The sequence below is a fragment of the Danio rerio genome, chromosome 25 (genome assembly GCF_049306965.1).
Source record: "Danio rerio strain Tuebingen ecotype United States chromosome 25, GRCz12tu, whole genome shotgun sequence".
NCBI classification, from domain to species: domain Eukaryota; kingdom Metazoa; phylum Chordata; class Actinopteri; order Cypriniformes; family Danionidae; genus Danio; species Danio rerio.
Genome location: NC_133200.1, coordinates 15,504,996 through 15,517,260, shown reverse-complemented (window position 1 = coordinate 15,517,260; position 12,265 = coordinate 15,504,996). Strand labels below are relative to the sequence as shown.

Sequence of the window (12,265 nt, the reverse complement as noted above, 5' to 3'; positions counted from 1 at the left end):
ATCATTATGGGCGTTTTACATTAGAACTAACATGGTTCAAACGATGGATCTGTGACAGAGAAACTACGATTTTGGGAAACACTCATCACTACATTGTTCTTTTCCCAAACGATGCATCATACTATGATAGTTCAGCCGCGAGTAACGTCTTTGTTTGGAACATGCACCCATGATTGGTTATTCAGCAATGAATCAGAGCACAAGAACAAAAACTAAAGTGACATAAACAAATAAACAATTAAAGTAAAGAAGGAACACAATAATCCTGCTGTAATTTTGCTAAAATGTGCCCTGAATCGATAACTTTTTTGGGGTAAAGTTGAACATGTTCAATCTGTCTTTACATCAACACATTTTTGTTTGGACAAATCATGATAAATTGAGGGGTGAACAGGCTTTTTGGGCATGATCAGTTGCACTTTCCATTAAGTTGATTGAGGGAACTTGAGAAAAGTTTGCAGATTGGTAGATTTGGTTAAAAATTATTCACGTCGGCGCCGGTTGCCTAGTGGTACTGCGCGCTGACATATAGCACCAGTGTGCTCATGGCGACCCGGGTTCGATTCCCGTCCCGAGGTCCTTTGCCGATCCATTCCCTCTCTCTGCTCCCAGTGCTTTCCTGTCTAAATTTTCTACTGTCCTATCAAAATAAAGGTGAAAAACCCCTAAAAAAATTATTATAAAAAAAAAAGTATTCACACAGACAGTGCGCTTGTGTTTTGTGGTGAGGAATCGCACATTTAACAGTGCTAATTGGATGCTTGAGACAGTGATCCTAATGACTCGGCATATAACCATCACACCCGGCGGCTCATTCACATGCAAACGTGACCAGGCGACAGGAAGTAGGAGATGGAGAGACAGAGAAACAGACTGAAAGACAGAGGGAGGAGGATTTCCATCAACACACGAGTCCCCCTTCCCCCATTCCAGTGTGTGTGAAATAAAGAAAGGGAGAATTAGGCAGTGAAAGGAATTCTCTATGCAATGGAATTGTGCTTATTTTTGTTTAGAGAAAAAAAGGGAGATCATTTTAGGTTGAAAAGTCATTAGAAATTTGTGTGGTGATGTGTACACATATTTGCAGGATTGTTTTCAGCAACTAGTGGTTTTGTGAGCTAAAATGCTACTTTCGGAAAAAAAATAATAAAAAATGCTGGGCTGCCGTAACCCAATGTTGAGTCAAATAAGGACAAACTGAACATTGGGTTAATATTTTTATTAAATTTAAATCACTTTTTTGACCCACTACTAAGTGTTTTTCCATAGTTGACCCAGAGTTAACGATTCTTTTAAAGTGTACTGTAGATTGCTGTGCCATACACCTTAAATAAATAAAATTAATAATCAAAATTGTCTGTTGACTCATCAACATTTGGTTAAGAGAATTGAATCATTTGATTCGGTAATGATTGAGTTGTTATACGACATGATGTGCATTGGTTTTCTTGTTGCGAATATTTGCTAAATTAAATTAAATAAACAAAATTTTTAACAATAATAAAATATGCTCCAATGCATTTTTTTTAGAAGTTTTTATTATGCCTTTTTATTGGTAGTATTTACATCTATCTATTCATCCATCTAACCACATGATTAATAATGTTAATCTAATGTAAATATGCCAAAACCTGATGTATAATAATAATAATAATAATAATAATAATAATAATTATAAAGATTTATTCAACACAATCCCAAGGTAATTTGGAACTTTTTGATTTAGTGGCTAATTCGTACAAATTTGTGTGATCTCATTTGTACGAATTTGTGCAATCTCATATGTATGAATTAGTTTGATCTCATTTCTACAATTTAGTACAATTTGCTTATCCCCCAATGACTGGGTTTAGGGGGTTATGATTCTTTTGTAAAATCATACATTTTCATACGACTGAACATGAACTAAGAATTCAAAGACAACATCATATACAGAACCCAATGATCTTAACATTCAGAAAATAAGTGAGTTTTCAGTAAAGATTTAAATTCAGAAATATTATCATCATAACAAAGTGTGTGAAGTAGCGATCTGTAGATTTTATTTGTTTATTCGAACTACAATAAAATAATATGTATGATATTGTATATATGATAAAAAAATATATTGTTTTAAAAGTTTATTTGTTCCCAGGGATGGGTTGCAGCTGGAAGGGCATCCGCTGCGTAAAAACTTGCTGGATAAATTGGCAGTTCATTCCGCTGAGGGCCCCTAGATTAATAAAGGGACTAAGCCGAAAAGAAAATGAATGAATAAAGTTTATTTGACAGTATTAATTAATTTTGCTGCTCATTTTGTCTCTTTTGGCGCTTTGCATCTTGCATTGGAAAAAGTATTGAATGAAGAGTCTTTGACTTTAGATTTAATAATTATAGGAGCACCCAAATCCCTGATACAAGCATAGTTAGCATACTTCATAATGTTTTCATTGAGATGGCTTAGTTTTGTGCTGATATGTTAGTTGACTATTTAAAGACAACAGTCTTTGTCTTCTTGAATGTGATGTACCATTGCGCTGCTTATTCTTGGTGGAAGTAAGAGACAGAACAAGATTTGTTTTGTTTTAGTGTGTATTTGCAAAAAAAAAAAAAAAACAGATGGAATTGAAACACAGGAAGGAAAGAAAGAACAACAGGGAAATTGTAATGTGCTTTCAGTGTCCTGATGTCTCCGTACTAGGTACAATAAAGCTATTCTGTTTCTATATTTGTTTTATGTAACTTTTTTTTCACTGAAAACTGAAGTAATGGCTCTACAAAATTTTGTATAGAAAATAAAAGTTACTTAAATACTGATATATTTTAGTGAAATTTTACTGTATTTTTTAAGAAATATATGCAACCTTGGTAAATGTAAAAAAACCTGTTGATTGACTTTAATCACATTTATGTCATATTTGCGATAAAGCCAATGTAAATTGTTTCCTTTCGAGACACATTTTTATTTTTTATGTTGACATTTATTCTCTTTTTTGGATTTATGAATAACAGTTACATGTTTTGATATAACCATTATTTTATTTTTATCTTGTTTTCTATTGAAGATGTTTCCAATTTTAAATCAAAATGTTTGTAGAGCAGTTTTGGCTTAAAATGACAATCGCTGAAAATAAGAAAAAATATATTTATATTTAGAAAAGAAAGTAAATGGATATTTGGTAGAATAATACTGATTCTGTCACAAATTAAACAAATTAAAACTTTTTTGTTTAAACCAATTGTCAGTTTCAGCATAAAATGCTTGAAAGCGTTTTGTTTTTTATTGAAAATTTTGAAGGAATATAATCAGATCTTTATAGAATACATAACAACATAACAATAAAAACATACATTGCATATTAAATTCAGTTAAAATTTTAATTTTTCCCCCAGCTACATATTTGCCTTGCACGTTAACACATTTTTTTCCATATTCAAAACAATGCAAATCATTCTCTGAGCTTTCCTGGAAGCTTGCAACAACCAACATGTGAGACTCCAAAGGTTGTTGTTTTGTCATATTGATATGTTTAATTCACGTCTACAGAAAGAGAAAGAGAATGTAAATGGGATGAAAAAAAAAAGAAAGTACTCTGAATTCCTCACGCTCACTAGCAGCTCTGTCATTACAAACGTCTGGCGGCAAAGGTTTGGGCACAACGACTGGAATCTCTTTTTTTTTCCTCTCTCTTTCTGTCTGCTTCTGTGTTATTATACACACACTCATACAGAAACTGCACTATGAACACTCAAACTTCTTGTCACGCAATATATTTACATTCTGAATGATTTTTGAAAAAAATTTCAATGTTTTTTTTAGCACTAACAAGATTAGCGGCTGGGCTAACTTTGTTTTTTATGGATTTGTGTATTCAATAACAGCTCAGACAGCACATGCTTTTGCCCACAAAGTTTTGTGCCAATGTTTGAGGCCAACTGCTTTGCTAAACGCAACAAAATTGCATCTTTCGCCTCTTTGTTGGCTAGCAAAACCCTCCGCTAGGGATTTAAGCAGCTTGACCTTTAACTATGGGATGTGACCCTTAAAAAACTTTTGTAAACAAGAGGGCATGTGAATGTGAGGCATGTTGGAATGAACTAATTGGTCAGGTTTGGTGAAGTCTGTAGGTTAGTCACTTATTGACTTATTATATGCTTTTAGCCACAGGCTAGTCGCATGCTAAACTCTGGACAGACAATTGTTTAAACTGAAAATGTATTCCTACAGTCGTTTCATGGTGGATTCTTGATTCCAGGCTGTAAAACACACTTATCATGAATGTTGGTTCGCTGAAGAAGATTACTACTTACACACAAACACACACACACACACACACACACACACACACACACTTATTGCATACACACAAACACATTTCATGTGGGAACCTGTCTTGCCTCAAACCTGTAAGGTCACCTGGCATTTACGACGTAATGCAAACGTTCATGTATTACTCCAGTGAAGACTGTCAGACCTGTCCTGCAGAGAGGTTATACCAACTAAATAGAGCTAGGTAAGAAAAATGCATCCATAAATCAGTTTTGTTAATTGAATGTTAATAAAGCTAAATATTAAATATCAAATGATGTTAAATATTATCATTCGTATTAAAAGCTTTTTTTCTTGATAAACTAACTTTACTAAAATAAAAAAAATGTAAGCTAAATAGAAATGTATTTTTAAAAGAAGCAGGTGAATACTAACAAAAGCATAGAACAAAATTACTAAACATTGAAAAGATAAACTATTTTCGGTCAATCATACTTTATTAAGTTTATACATATAAAGTGAAAGTTGGGTTTAAAAAGGAAAGAAAAGTAACAAACAACTAAGACAATTAATAAAATGATAAAAAAGAAATAAGAAAAAAGAAATGTCTACTAAGGTTTAAGTTTAAACTGAAAAAATGAAAACATTCATAAAATTTAGATTTTTAAAATTTAAAATTGTCATACATTCTGAATTTTTCTCAATAATAATATAACGCAAAGTTCAGTCTTGCATCCTTTTCTTATATGTTCAGGCTTCATAAGTTTGATATGGAAAACAAACTCTCGAGGACACGAGAGTAAATCTACAAGGGGAACAGTGTAATTTATAACCTCATTCACACTACACTGCCTACGTAGTTTTAAAATGAAAGGATGATATAAGGAACTGCCTATTTTTATTTTGATATTAACAACTCAATAGACACCAAAAATGTTGAGGCATCATGTAGCTACATATTTATGATTGTCATCTTTACTGTATGTATATTTATAACAACACAAAGCCTGTAACATAACTGGCTTCTTTCATTTTCATAGAAAAATACGAAACATAGCCTGTCTCTTTTGCTGAATATCAATTTTAATGATTAATAATGGCAATCAATAATACAATAAGTTTATACAATATTATAAATATTATAATAATTTACAATGTATTTTATATGAAGCAAATGAATAATAACAAAAGCATAGAACAAACATTGAAAATATAACACAAATTTTTGGTCATACATATAAAGTTTATATACATATAAAGTGAATATTGGGTAAAAATAGCAAACAAAAAAATCTATTCTTAAAATAAAAAAAACAGAAATGTAAAGTCAGAAATGACTGAAATATAAACTTAAGTTTAGGTTTAAACAGAAAAAATAAAAAAGCATTTTATAATGACAAAAAATTGTCATTATTTTCTCAACTGTTTACGAAGTTACGAAAACAAATGATTTTATGTTGACTAATATTAATGACTTATTCAGCTTTCAACAAATTATAACAACCCAGGCTCATTCTGATCACGTACCCCTATATACATTTCTAGAGAAAGCAAAGTATGTCCCAGTAGCTTTGTTTTTTGGAGTTTTTGTGTTTGTGTTCGCGAAGCCACCAGAGGCTGCTGTGTGCACTTTTTCAGATCTCAAATATTTCTCGCGAGTGCCATTTGCCCCTGCTGTGCCATGTAAATCCAGCAAAGACCGCTGTCAACTGACTGACTGACTGACTGACCAACCGGCCAATACCACTACCCTCCCCCTACACTAAACCTAACCAATATTGTTTTAAAAAGCACAGATTGACCAGTGCCCACCCACTTCCCTAGACCTAACTGCAGTGTTTTGAAAAAGCAATCCAGAAAAAGAAAAGCCCCCTTAATTTTACCACACCCCCCCTATTATTTACTTATTTATTATTATTATTATTATTATTATTATTATTATTATTATTATTATTATTATTATTATTATTATGCTACTGTTTTTGTCTTATTTGCTTTCTGAAACCGTTCCTGACCAGACTTGAACCCAGTTGTCGTGGTCAACTCCTCTCTGCATCTCAAGTCCAACGGCCTACATGTCGAGCTAAATGACAAACTGGTAACAGCGGGAAAGCCATCTATATGGAGTTAATTGGTATGCTGGTTAGTGTAAAAAGAAACAACGTCACACCGCCTAGTAACATTCTTTTTAAAGACTAAATGCAACCATACGTAGCTCTGGTTACATAATTCGTGATCTCCAGATTTGTATGTAGGGTTTACTTTTTCAGAATGAGCCTATGTTGAACTTAAATTTAGTTTAGCCTTATATATTTTGTCAGTTTGACTGAGGCAAGTTGAGATGACTTTATAAGTTATCTTGATTCAACAACAAAAAAAATAGGCCGCAAGAATTTTTTTTGTGTACAAATGTAAATGTAATTTAAAACATTTAGATTTTTTTCTGAATATCTTTTAAATTGCTCACCTCAATATTTATATCACCATTGCCCGTTAAAACCCTTTAACTGGCCACTTCACACAAACAATCAAACCTATTACAAAGCATTTCTCCATTTGCAAGTATTCATTCACTTGGTGATTTAGGATCGTTGCTAATCTACAAACTACCGCCACTTGAATTCACCTTATCGCCCACTTAAAACTCCAATTTGCTTTAGAGATTTACCTCATTACAAATGAACAATTCCACTCAATTAACATCCTTATCATTCTTTCGGAAGCATCTCTGTTCTGAGACCAGTTTATAAAGTCAACGCCCATTTCCTTTTGAAGTCCTTCTTGGCTTAAAGACTGCTTTGTGATCAGATTACCATTCATTCCTTCAGCTGGTAAAAGCCGCTCCCCTCAGCATGTGATTGGCTGTTGGTTTTGTGTATGTATGTGTGTGTGACTGTGTGTGTGCTTCTCAGATCAGTTGAAGGCAGTGTTTATGAAGGAGCGCAGTGGAGCTTTTCCTCATGAAGCTGCCTGCCATCCAGCCAAACTTTAGCGGGCTCTTCCCGGCTGTACCGGGATCAGGCGTTTGCCAGGGAATTCTACAGCGCGGCTCTGACACTCTAAGGTAGACAGGGGGAATTTTCTTTGTTTGAGGATTTATGGAGTGGAAAGTTGCTTTGCCACGTGGGACTGTTTTTGTGCGAGCTGCGCTTGTGAGGGTGAAGGAGAAAGGTGTGTGGTGACATTGCTTTACAGGAGATAAAAAAAGTGTGAGATGTATTGTTTCTGTGAAATGCAAATACGTGGTTGTAGATACTTAGAAAGTGATTAGATGCAAGGAAGGTGCACTATAAGAAATGTTTTGTATGTTAATTTAACAGATAAGCGTAATGGAAAAAAGTATGTGGTGATACTGTTTTACTAAGCTCAGATTGGTGTTTAAAAAGTGTGTAAAACTGAGAAATTTGCAAAAAAAAAGTAATTTTATGTACTGTAAAGCATATCAAATCAAGAAAAGTGTATTGTAAGAAAAATTAAATGATCATTAAGTAAAAATGTTTTTTTTAATAAAAAACTTTAGTTTTTTTAGAAAATCACTTTAATTTTAGTTTGATTCAACTTTAAAAATTAAGTCAGCAACATTTTAAAAAATGTTTCAAAACGTTTGTTAACTTGTCAACAATGTTGCTGGAATCATGGTCTGTCATCATTCGGATTAGCATCTTTCAAAAAAACATTATACTGCTTACTTTTATACACTCATAAAAATAATGTCTGCTGTTTGTTCAAACAACCTATTTTAAATAAGCTGAAACAACTCAATTCTTTAGTTCTTTTAGGGGACAACTTAATAATTTTGTGTTCAATCCACTTAAATTTATAAAAGCGAATAATCTAACGTAATTCCTTCATGTTGTCCCAACATAAATTGTTTGTGTGGAGCCCAGCATTTTTACAGTGTGCAGTATGGAGACATATGTTATGATTTATGTACACTGTAAAACCCAAAACTCAAACCATTTGAGGAAATCGATTGCAACAAACCATTTAAGTTCAAAAACTAATCGTAATGAGTACTGTAAGTAAAAGAAGCAATTTGGGCACAGTAAAAACCAATAAATGAAGAGAACAAAAACCAACTGAGTACTGTAAAACCCAACAAGTTAAGGCAACTCAAAACGTTTGAGGAAAACAATTTCTACAAACCTCACAAAACTCTTTTCAAATGAGTAGATTCAGTAAATTTTGAGTTAACTACGCTCATTTCATTTGATAAAGTTGACTGTTGGGTTTTTCAGTAAACCTTTAAACGTGTGTGTGTCAAGAAAATATCTGTTGTTTGGTTTCAAGTGTTGACAAGCTCACAGGGTCACAAGACCCTGTTTGTCTATATGACTTTATTAAATATCCTGCCATTCAAAAGTTTGAATTCTCTCCAAGAATGTAGTGATTCATTCAATAAGGAAACCTTAATATTGATTAAAAACAGTAAAGACGTTTAAAAAGTGAACACAAGTCATTTTTGCTGTTTGTTCAAACTACTTAGGTAAGATTAGCCAAAACAATACATTTTTGGGGGACAATTTAATTGTTTCTTGTTCAATCCACTTTCATTTGTAAAATAAATTACATTTTGACAATCTATTTGTGTTAAAACAGCATGAATGATTTTTTTTTTACATCCACACAATTTTTTTTCTGCTTGTTCAAAATACTTGGATAAAATGAGCTGCATGGATACAACTCTTGAGATTTTTGGAGACAACTTAATTGATTTATTTCATAAATATAAAACAATTAATTTAACTTAATGGATTTGAGTTGGGATAACATTGAGAAATTGTTTGTAACCCAGCATATTTCACAGTGAAGGCTGGAGAAATTATTCTGCAAATGTAACTTTCATAGGAATAAATTGCAATTTGAAATTTAATGAAATACTAAATATTTCTATTCAAAATTTTAATAATTGGTCATAATAACAATACTTTAAATACAGTTTTACAGTTTTTTGTTTAAATAAACAGAGCTTTTGTAAGCATTAGACACTTTTTCACATAGTGTAATCTTTTCCGGAAAAGCCACCAGCACTACAGTTAAACATGACCGTTTTTTTCAAAAAGCAACAAGCTTGTCAATGACCCATGCACCATTTTCTTTCTATTCCTGGTTCAAGAACCTTTCCTGATCTCCCACAATGCCTGGCAACAGGGCAGGGGTTGCTGTAGAGATGGGTATCCTTGCAGAACTAATTGATAGGCCACCCAAAGCAAACAGGACGGGGCGGTGTGTGCACTGGAGCTGCAGCACACAACTCCACACTGCACTTCTAATAACAGCTCTTTAGAAAAAGAAAAAACAATTTCCTGGCCCGTGGATCAACCCCCCTGTATGCTTTTACTTCTTTTGGGGTGGCTTGACGTTAATCTAATGTCCCAGACGGGGGAGGGGGTGAGCCGCTGTCTGTCTGAATATGTGTGTGTGTTTGACTATGGTGGGACGGATGACGGGTTGTTTTGGGATGGATTGGACTTTTTGTTGTGTCACACCTGTGGCCTCTGTCAGTGCTCTTTCATTAGATTGGGTCATTCGTAATGGTAGACTATTGGTGAATGTTGGTGGTGAGAGATTGTGGTTGGTGGTGAGAGAGTGTTTGCCGTTTTTATTCAAAGCATCTTGGATGGCTGTCTGTTTGGAGATTTGACTGTATGATTTGCCTCTTGTTATGTCTCATGTGTAAAGTTGTTTCTTTTAGATTGCAGTGGATTTTAAATAGAAGTTTTTGTGCATTTTGGTAATTGGTTGACATTACAATGTGGGCTTTTGGGGGCTTAATAAAAGAGAGTTTTTGTTTTTTAAAAGAATGCAGTTATTTTTTCTTTATAGCGATGCCATCATGCATGTGTGTAGAGCTGTGGTGAAAAATTGTTTTCGAAAACGATTCTTTTATGCTTTTTACCTCACCATACCTGTCAACCCCCCCTTTTTTCCCGGAATTCTCTTGTATTTTACAGTTCTATCCCGCTATCATCCCGTAAAGGTATTTTCCCATAATTCTCCCGTATGTTAAGTCTTTCTCTGAAGGGTGGCTATGAATATTAAAGATCCTCCCTATATGCAACCTACACTGCCGAACCACCAGGGGCCGCAAATTGTCTTAAATGTTAGTCTATTCTGTGCTTTCGCTTTATTTAGACATGAAAACACTTTGAAATAAATATAAAAACGCCAGAATTCCCTTCCTTTCCATTACAGGGGCCGACGCCCCTCCAATGCAGTTCTCAAAACAGTCATATAGCGGTGCATGACTGTCAACTGACGCGCTCCATACTGATAAATAGACGCTGTTTCCCAAACTGATTCTCTACACGTAATTTGACGCCGCGCGAAAGTCTGGGTTTTGAGTGTGTGTTTGAACAGACATATACACATATTTAATAATAATAACATCTGAAGATGGTGATCTTGGTGTTCTTTTTTTTTTCAAACACAACTAATTTAGTCTTAAATGAGCATAAAAAGTTAGGAGAGCAGTCAAATGCTTTCATTATAATGTCAGATGTGTGCATTTTTAAAGTGACACCTCTGTTATTTAATGTAATCAAACAAAAAATCCATTCATTCGTTGCTCTTCATTCAGAATGTGTAAGTTATACAGTGAGGAAACGGCTAATGAGTTTTGATAACTGGATTCTATTTCATTTGATTCTGTCCATTTTTAGTGTATTCTACCAATGTAAAGCTTTATTAAAATGGTTTTATACATTGTAGACATTTTTTTATTTAACCCAAGCTCATTCTGAAAACGTGGCCCCACAGACGTTTCTGGAACTGCGATTTACGTGGCCAGAGGTACACGACTGATTTTTCAAGCGAACGCTACAGGGCCGGTGTGACTCCACTCCTCTTTGCGCCCGCCGGCTGACAGCTAAAAGCTCACCTCCGTATGGAGGGCTTTCCCGCCACAACCAGTTTGTCTGAGTCTGGGCAAGAGCAGTTCCAGAAATCAGGTAAGGCAAAAACAGAATCTAAAAAATAAAGCGAAGGAGTTTATAACAGGGCGAGAATGTGTCAAAATCCGAAAACGTGGTCAAAATCAGACGAGGGGGCTTTTCTTTTTCTGGACGGCTTTTGTAAATCGTCGCTTGGTTTTAAGGAAGTGAGCGGGCGGGCCGGCCGGCCGGCAGGTCAATCGGTAAAACCAGTTGGGTTTAGGGTAGGAGGAGGAGGAGGGTGGGCCGGCTGCCCAGTCAAGCATTCAGTCAATTAGTGGGATAGACGGTCGCTCAACAGCGGCCTCTGGCGGCTTTGCGCAAGAACAGCGATGGCGTGAACGGCGTTCGCAAGAGGCGTTAGAGATGTGAAAAAGTGCTCACAGCGACCTTTCACGGATTCGCGAAAACAAAAACTGCACAAATGCATACCTCCCGGGATGTATTTCGCGGTCTTCAGAAACATCCGTGCGGCTACTTTTCTAAAATGAGCCTGGGTTGTTTTTATTATATGTCCTCATTTTGCATATGATTGGTAATTTATTTCACGAATATCTATCACTTATTTAGGATCTGACATAAAGACGCATTTAAAAGAAATCAGTAGAGGCAGGCAGTAGCTCTGCCGCACTGAAGAGGGCGCACATGAGCTCACAGTTATTATTGTTCAGTGGTTGCTCTTCTTATACGTAATAGAGTTTAATCGGAGTCCGTTATTTTATGTTTTGCTCAGGCTGACTGCAAAAATCGCGGATGTAACGTTAATATCTTAGCTCAAACATTTATCAAAATTAAACTTAAAACATGAATAAAAAATGGACAACCAATGCAGGAGCTAAAGGGCTTGCTTTAAAGGACGGGACAGAAGATAACTCGATTATTTCAAAGTAATTCAAGTCATATAAGACATAATTTAAAGTAAAGGTAAGACCAGTGGTCAAATCCTGTGTGTCTGTTTGTGAGTAAGAAAGAGAGAGTGAGCACGCATCCGCCATGGTTCTTTGTTTCTTGTATAGGCTTTCTGTAGCATCCACCTTGTGTTTTTTGGGAGACATATTGAATCCCTATACGTTTTTATTTTTCC

At 34.8% G+C, this 12,265-nt stretch overlaps 1 protein-coding gene across 39 annotated transcripts in view; it reads left to right on the top strand.

Moving 5' to 3' along the window:
- Nucleotides 1-12,265, top strand: part of nav2b (neuron navigator 2b) — a 159,163-nt gene that overhangs the window by 94,179 nt on the left and 52,719 nt on the right. For 4 of the 39 annotated variants that reach the window (XM_073942972.1, XM_073942966.1, XM_073942967.1 and 1 more), the window contains exon 1: nucleotides 7,160-7,313. The exons of 31 other annotated variants lie outside the window; for them this stretch is intronic. In XM_073942972.1, the coding sequence (XP_073799073.1) occupies nucleotides 7,210-7,313 (104 nt within the window). In that variant the 5' untranslated portion in view covers nucleotides 7,160-7,209. Of the gene's footprint in view, nucleotides 1-7,159; nucleotides 7,421-12,265 lie in introns of those variants that run through there. 4 more of the 39 variants (XM_073942978.1, XM_073942976.1, XM_073942977.1 and 1 more) reach the window with 1 other exon arrangement.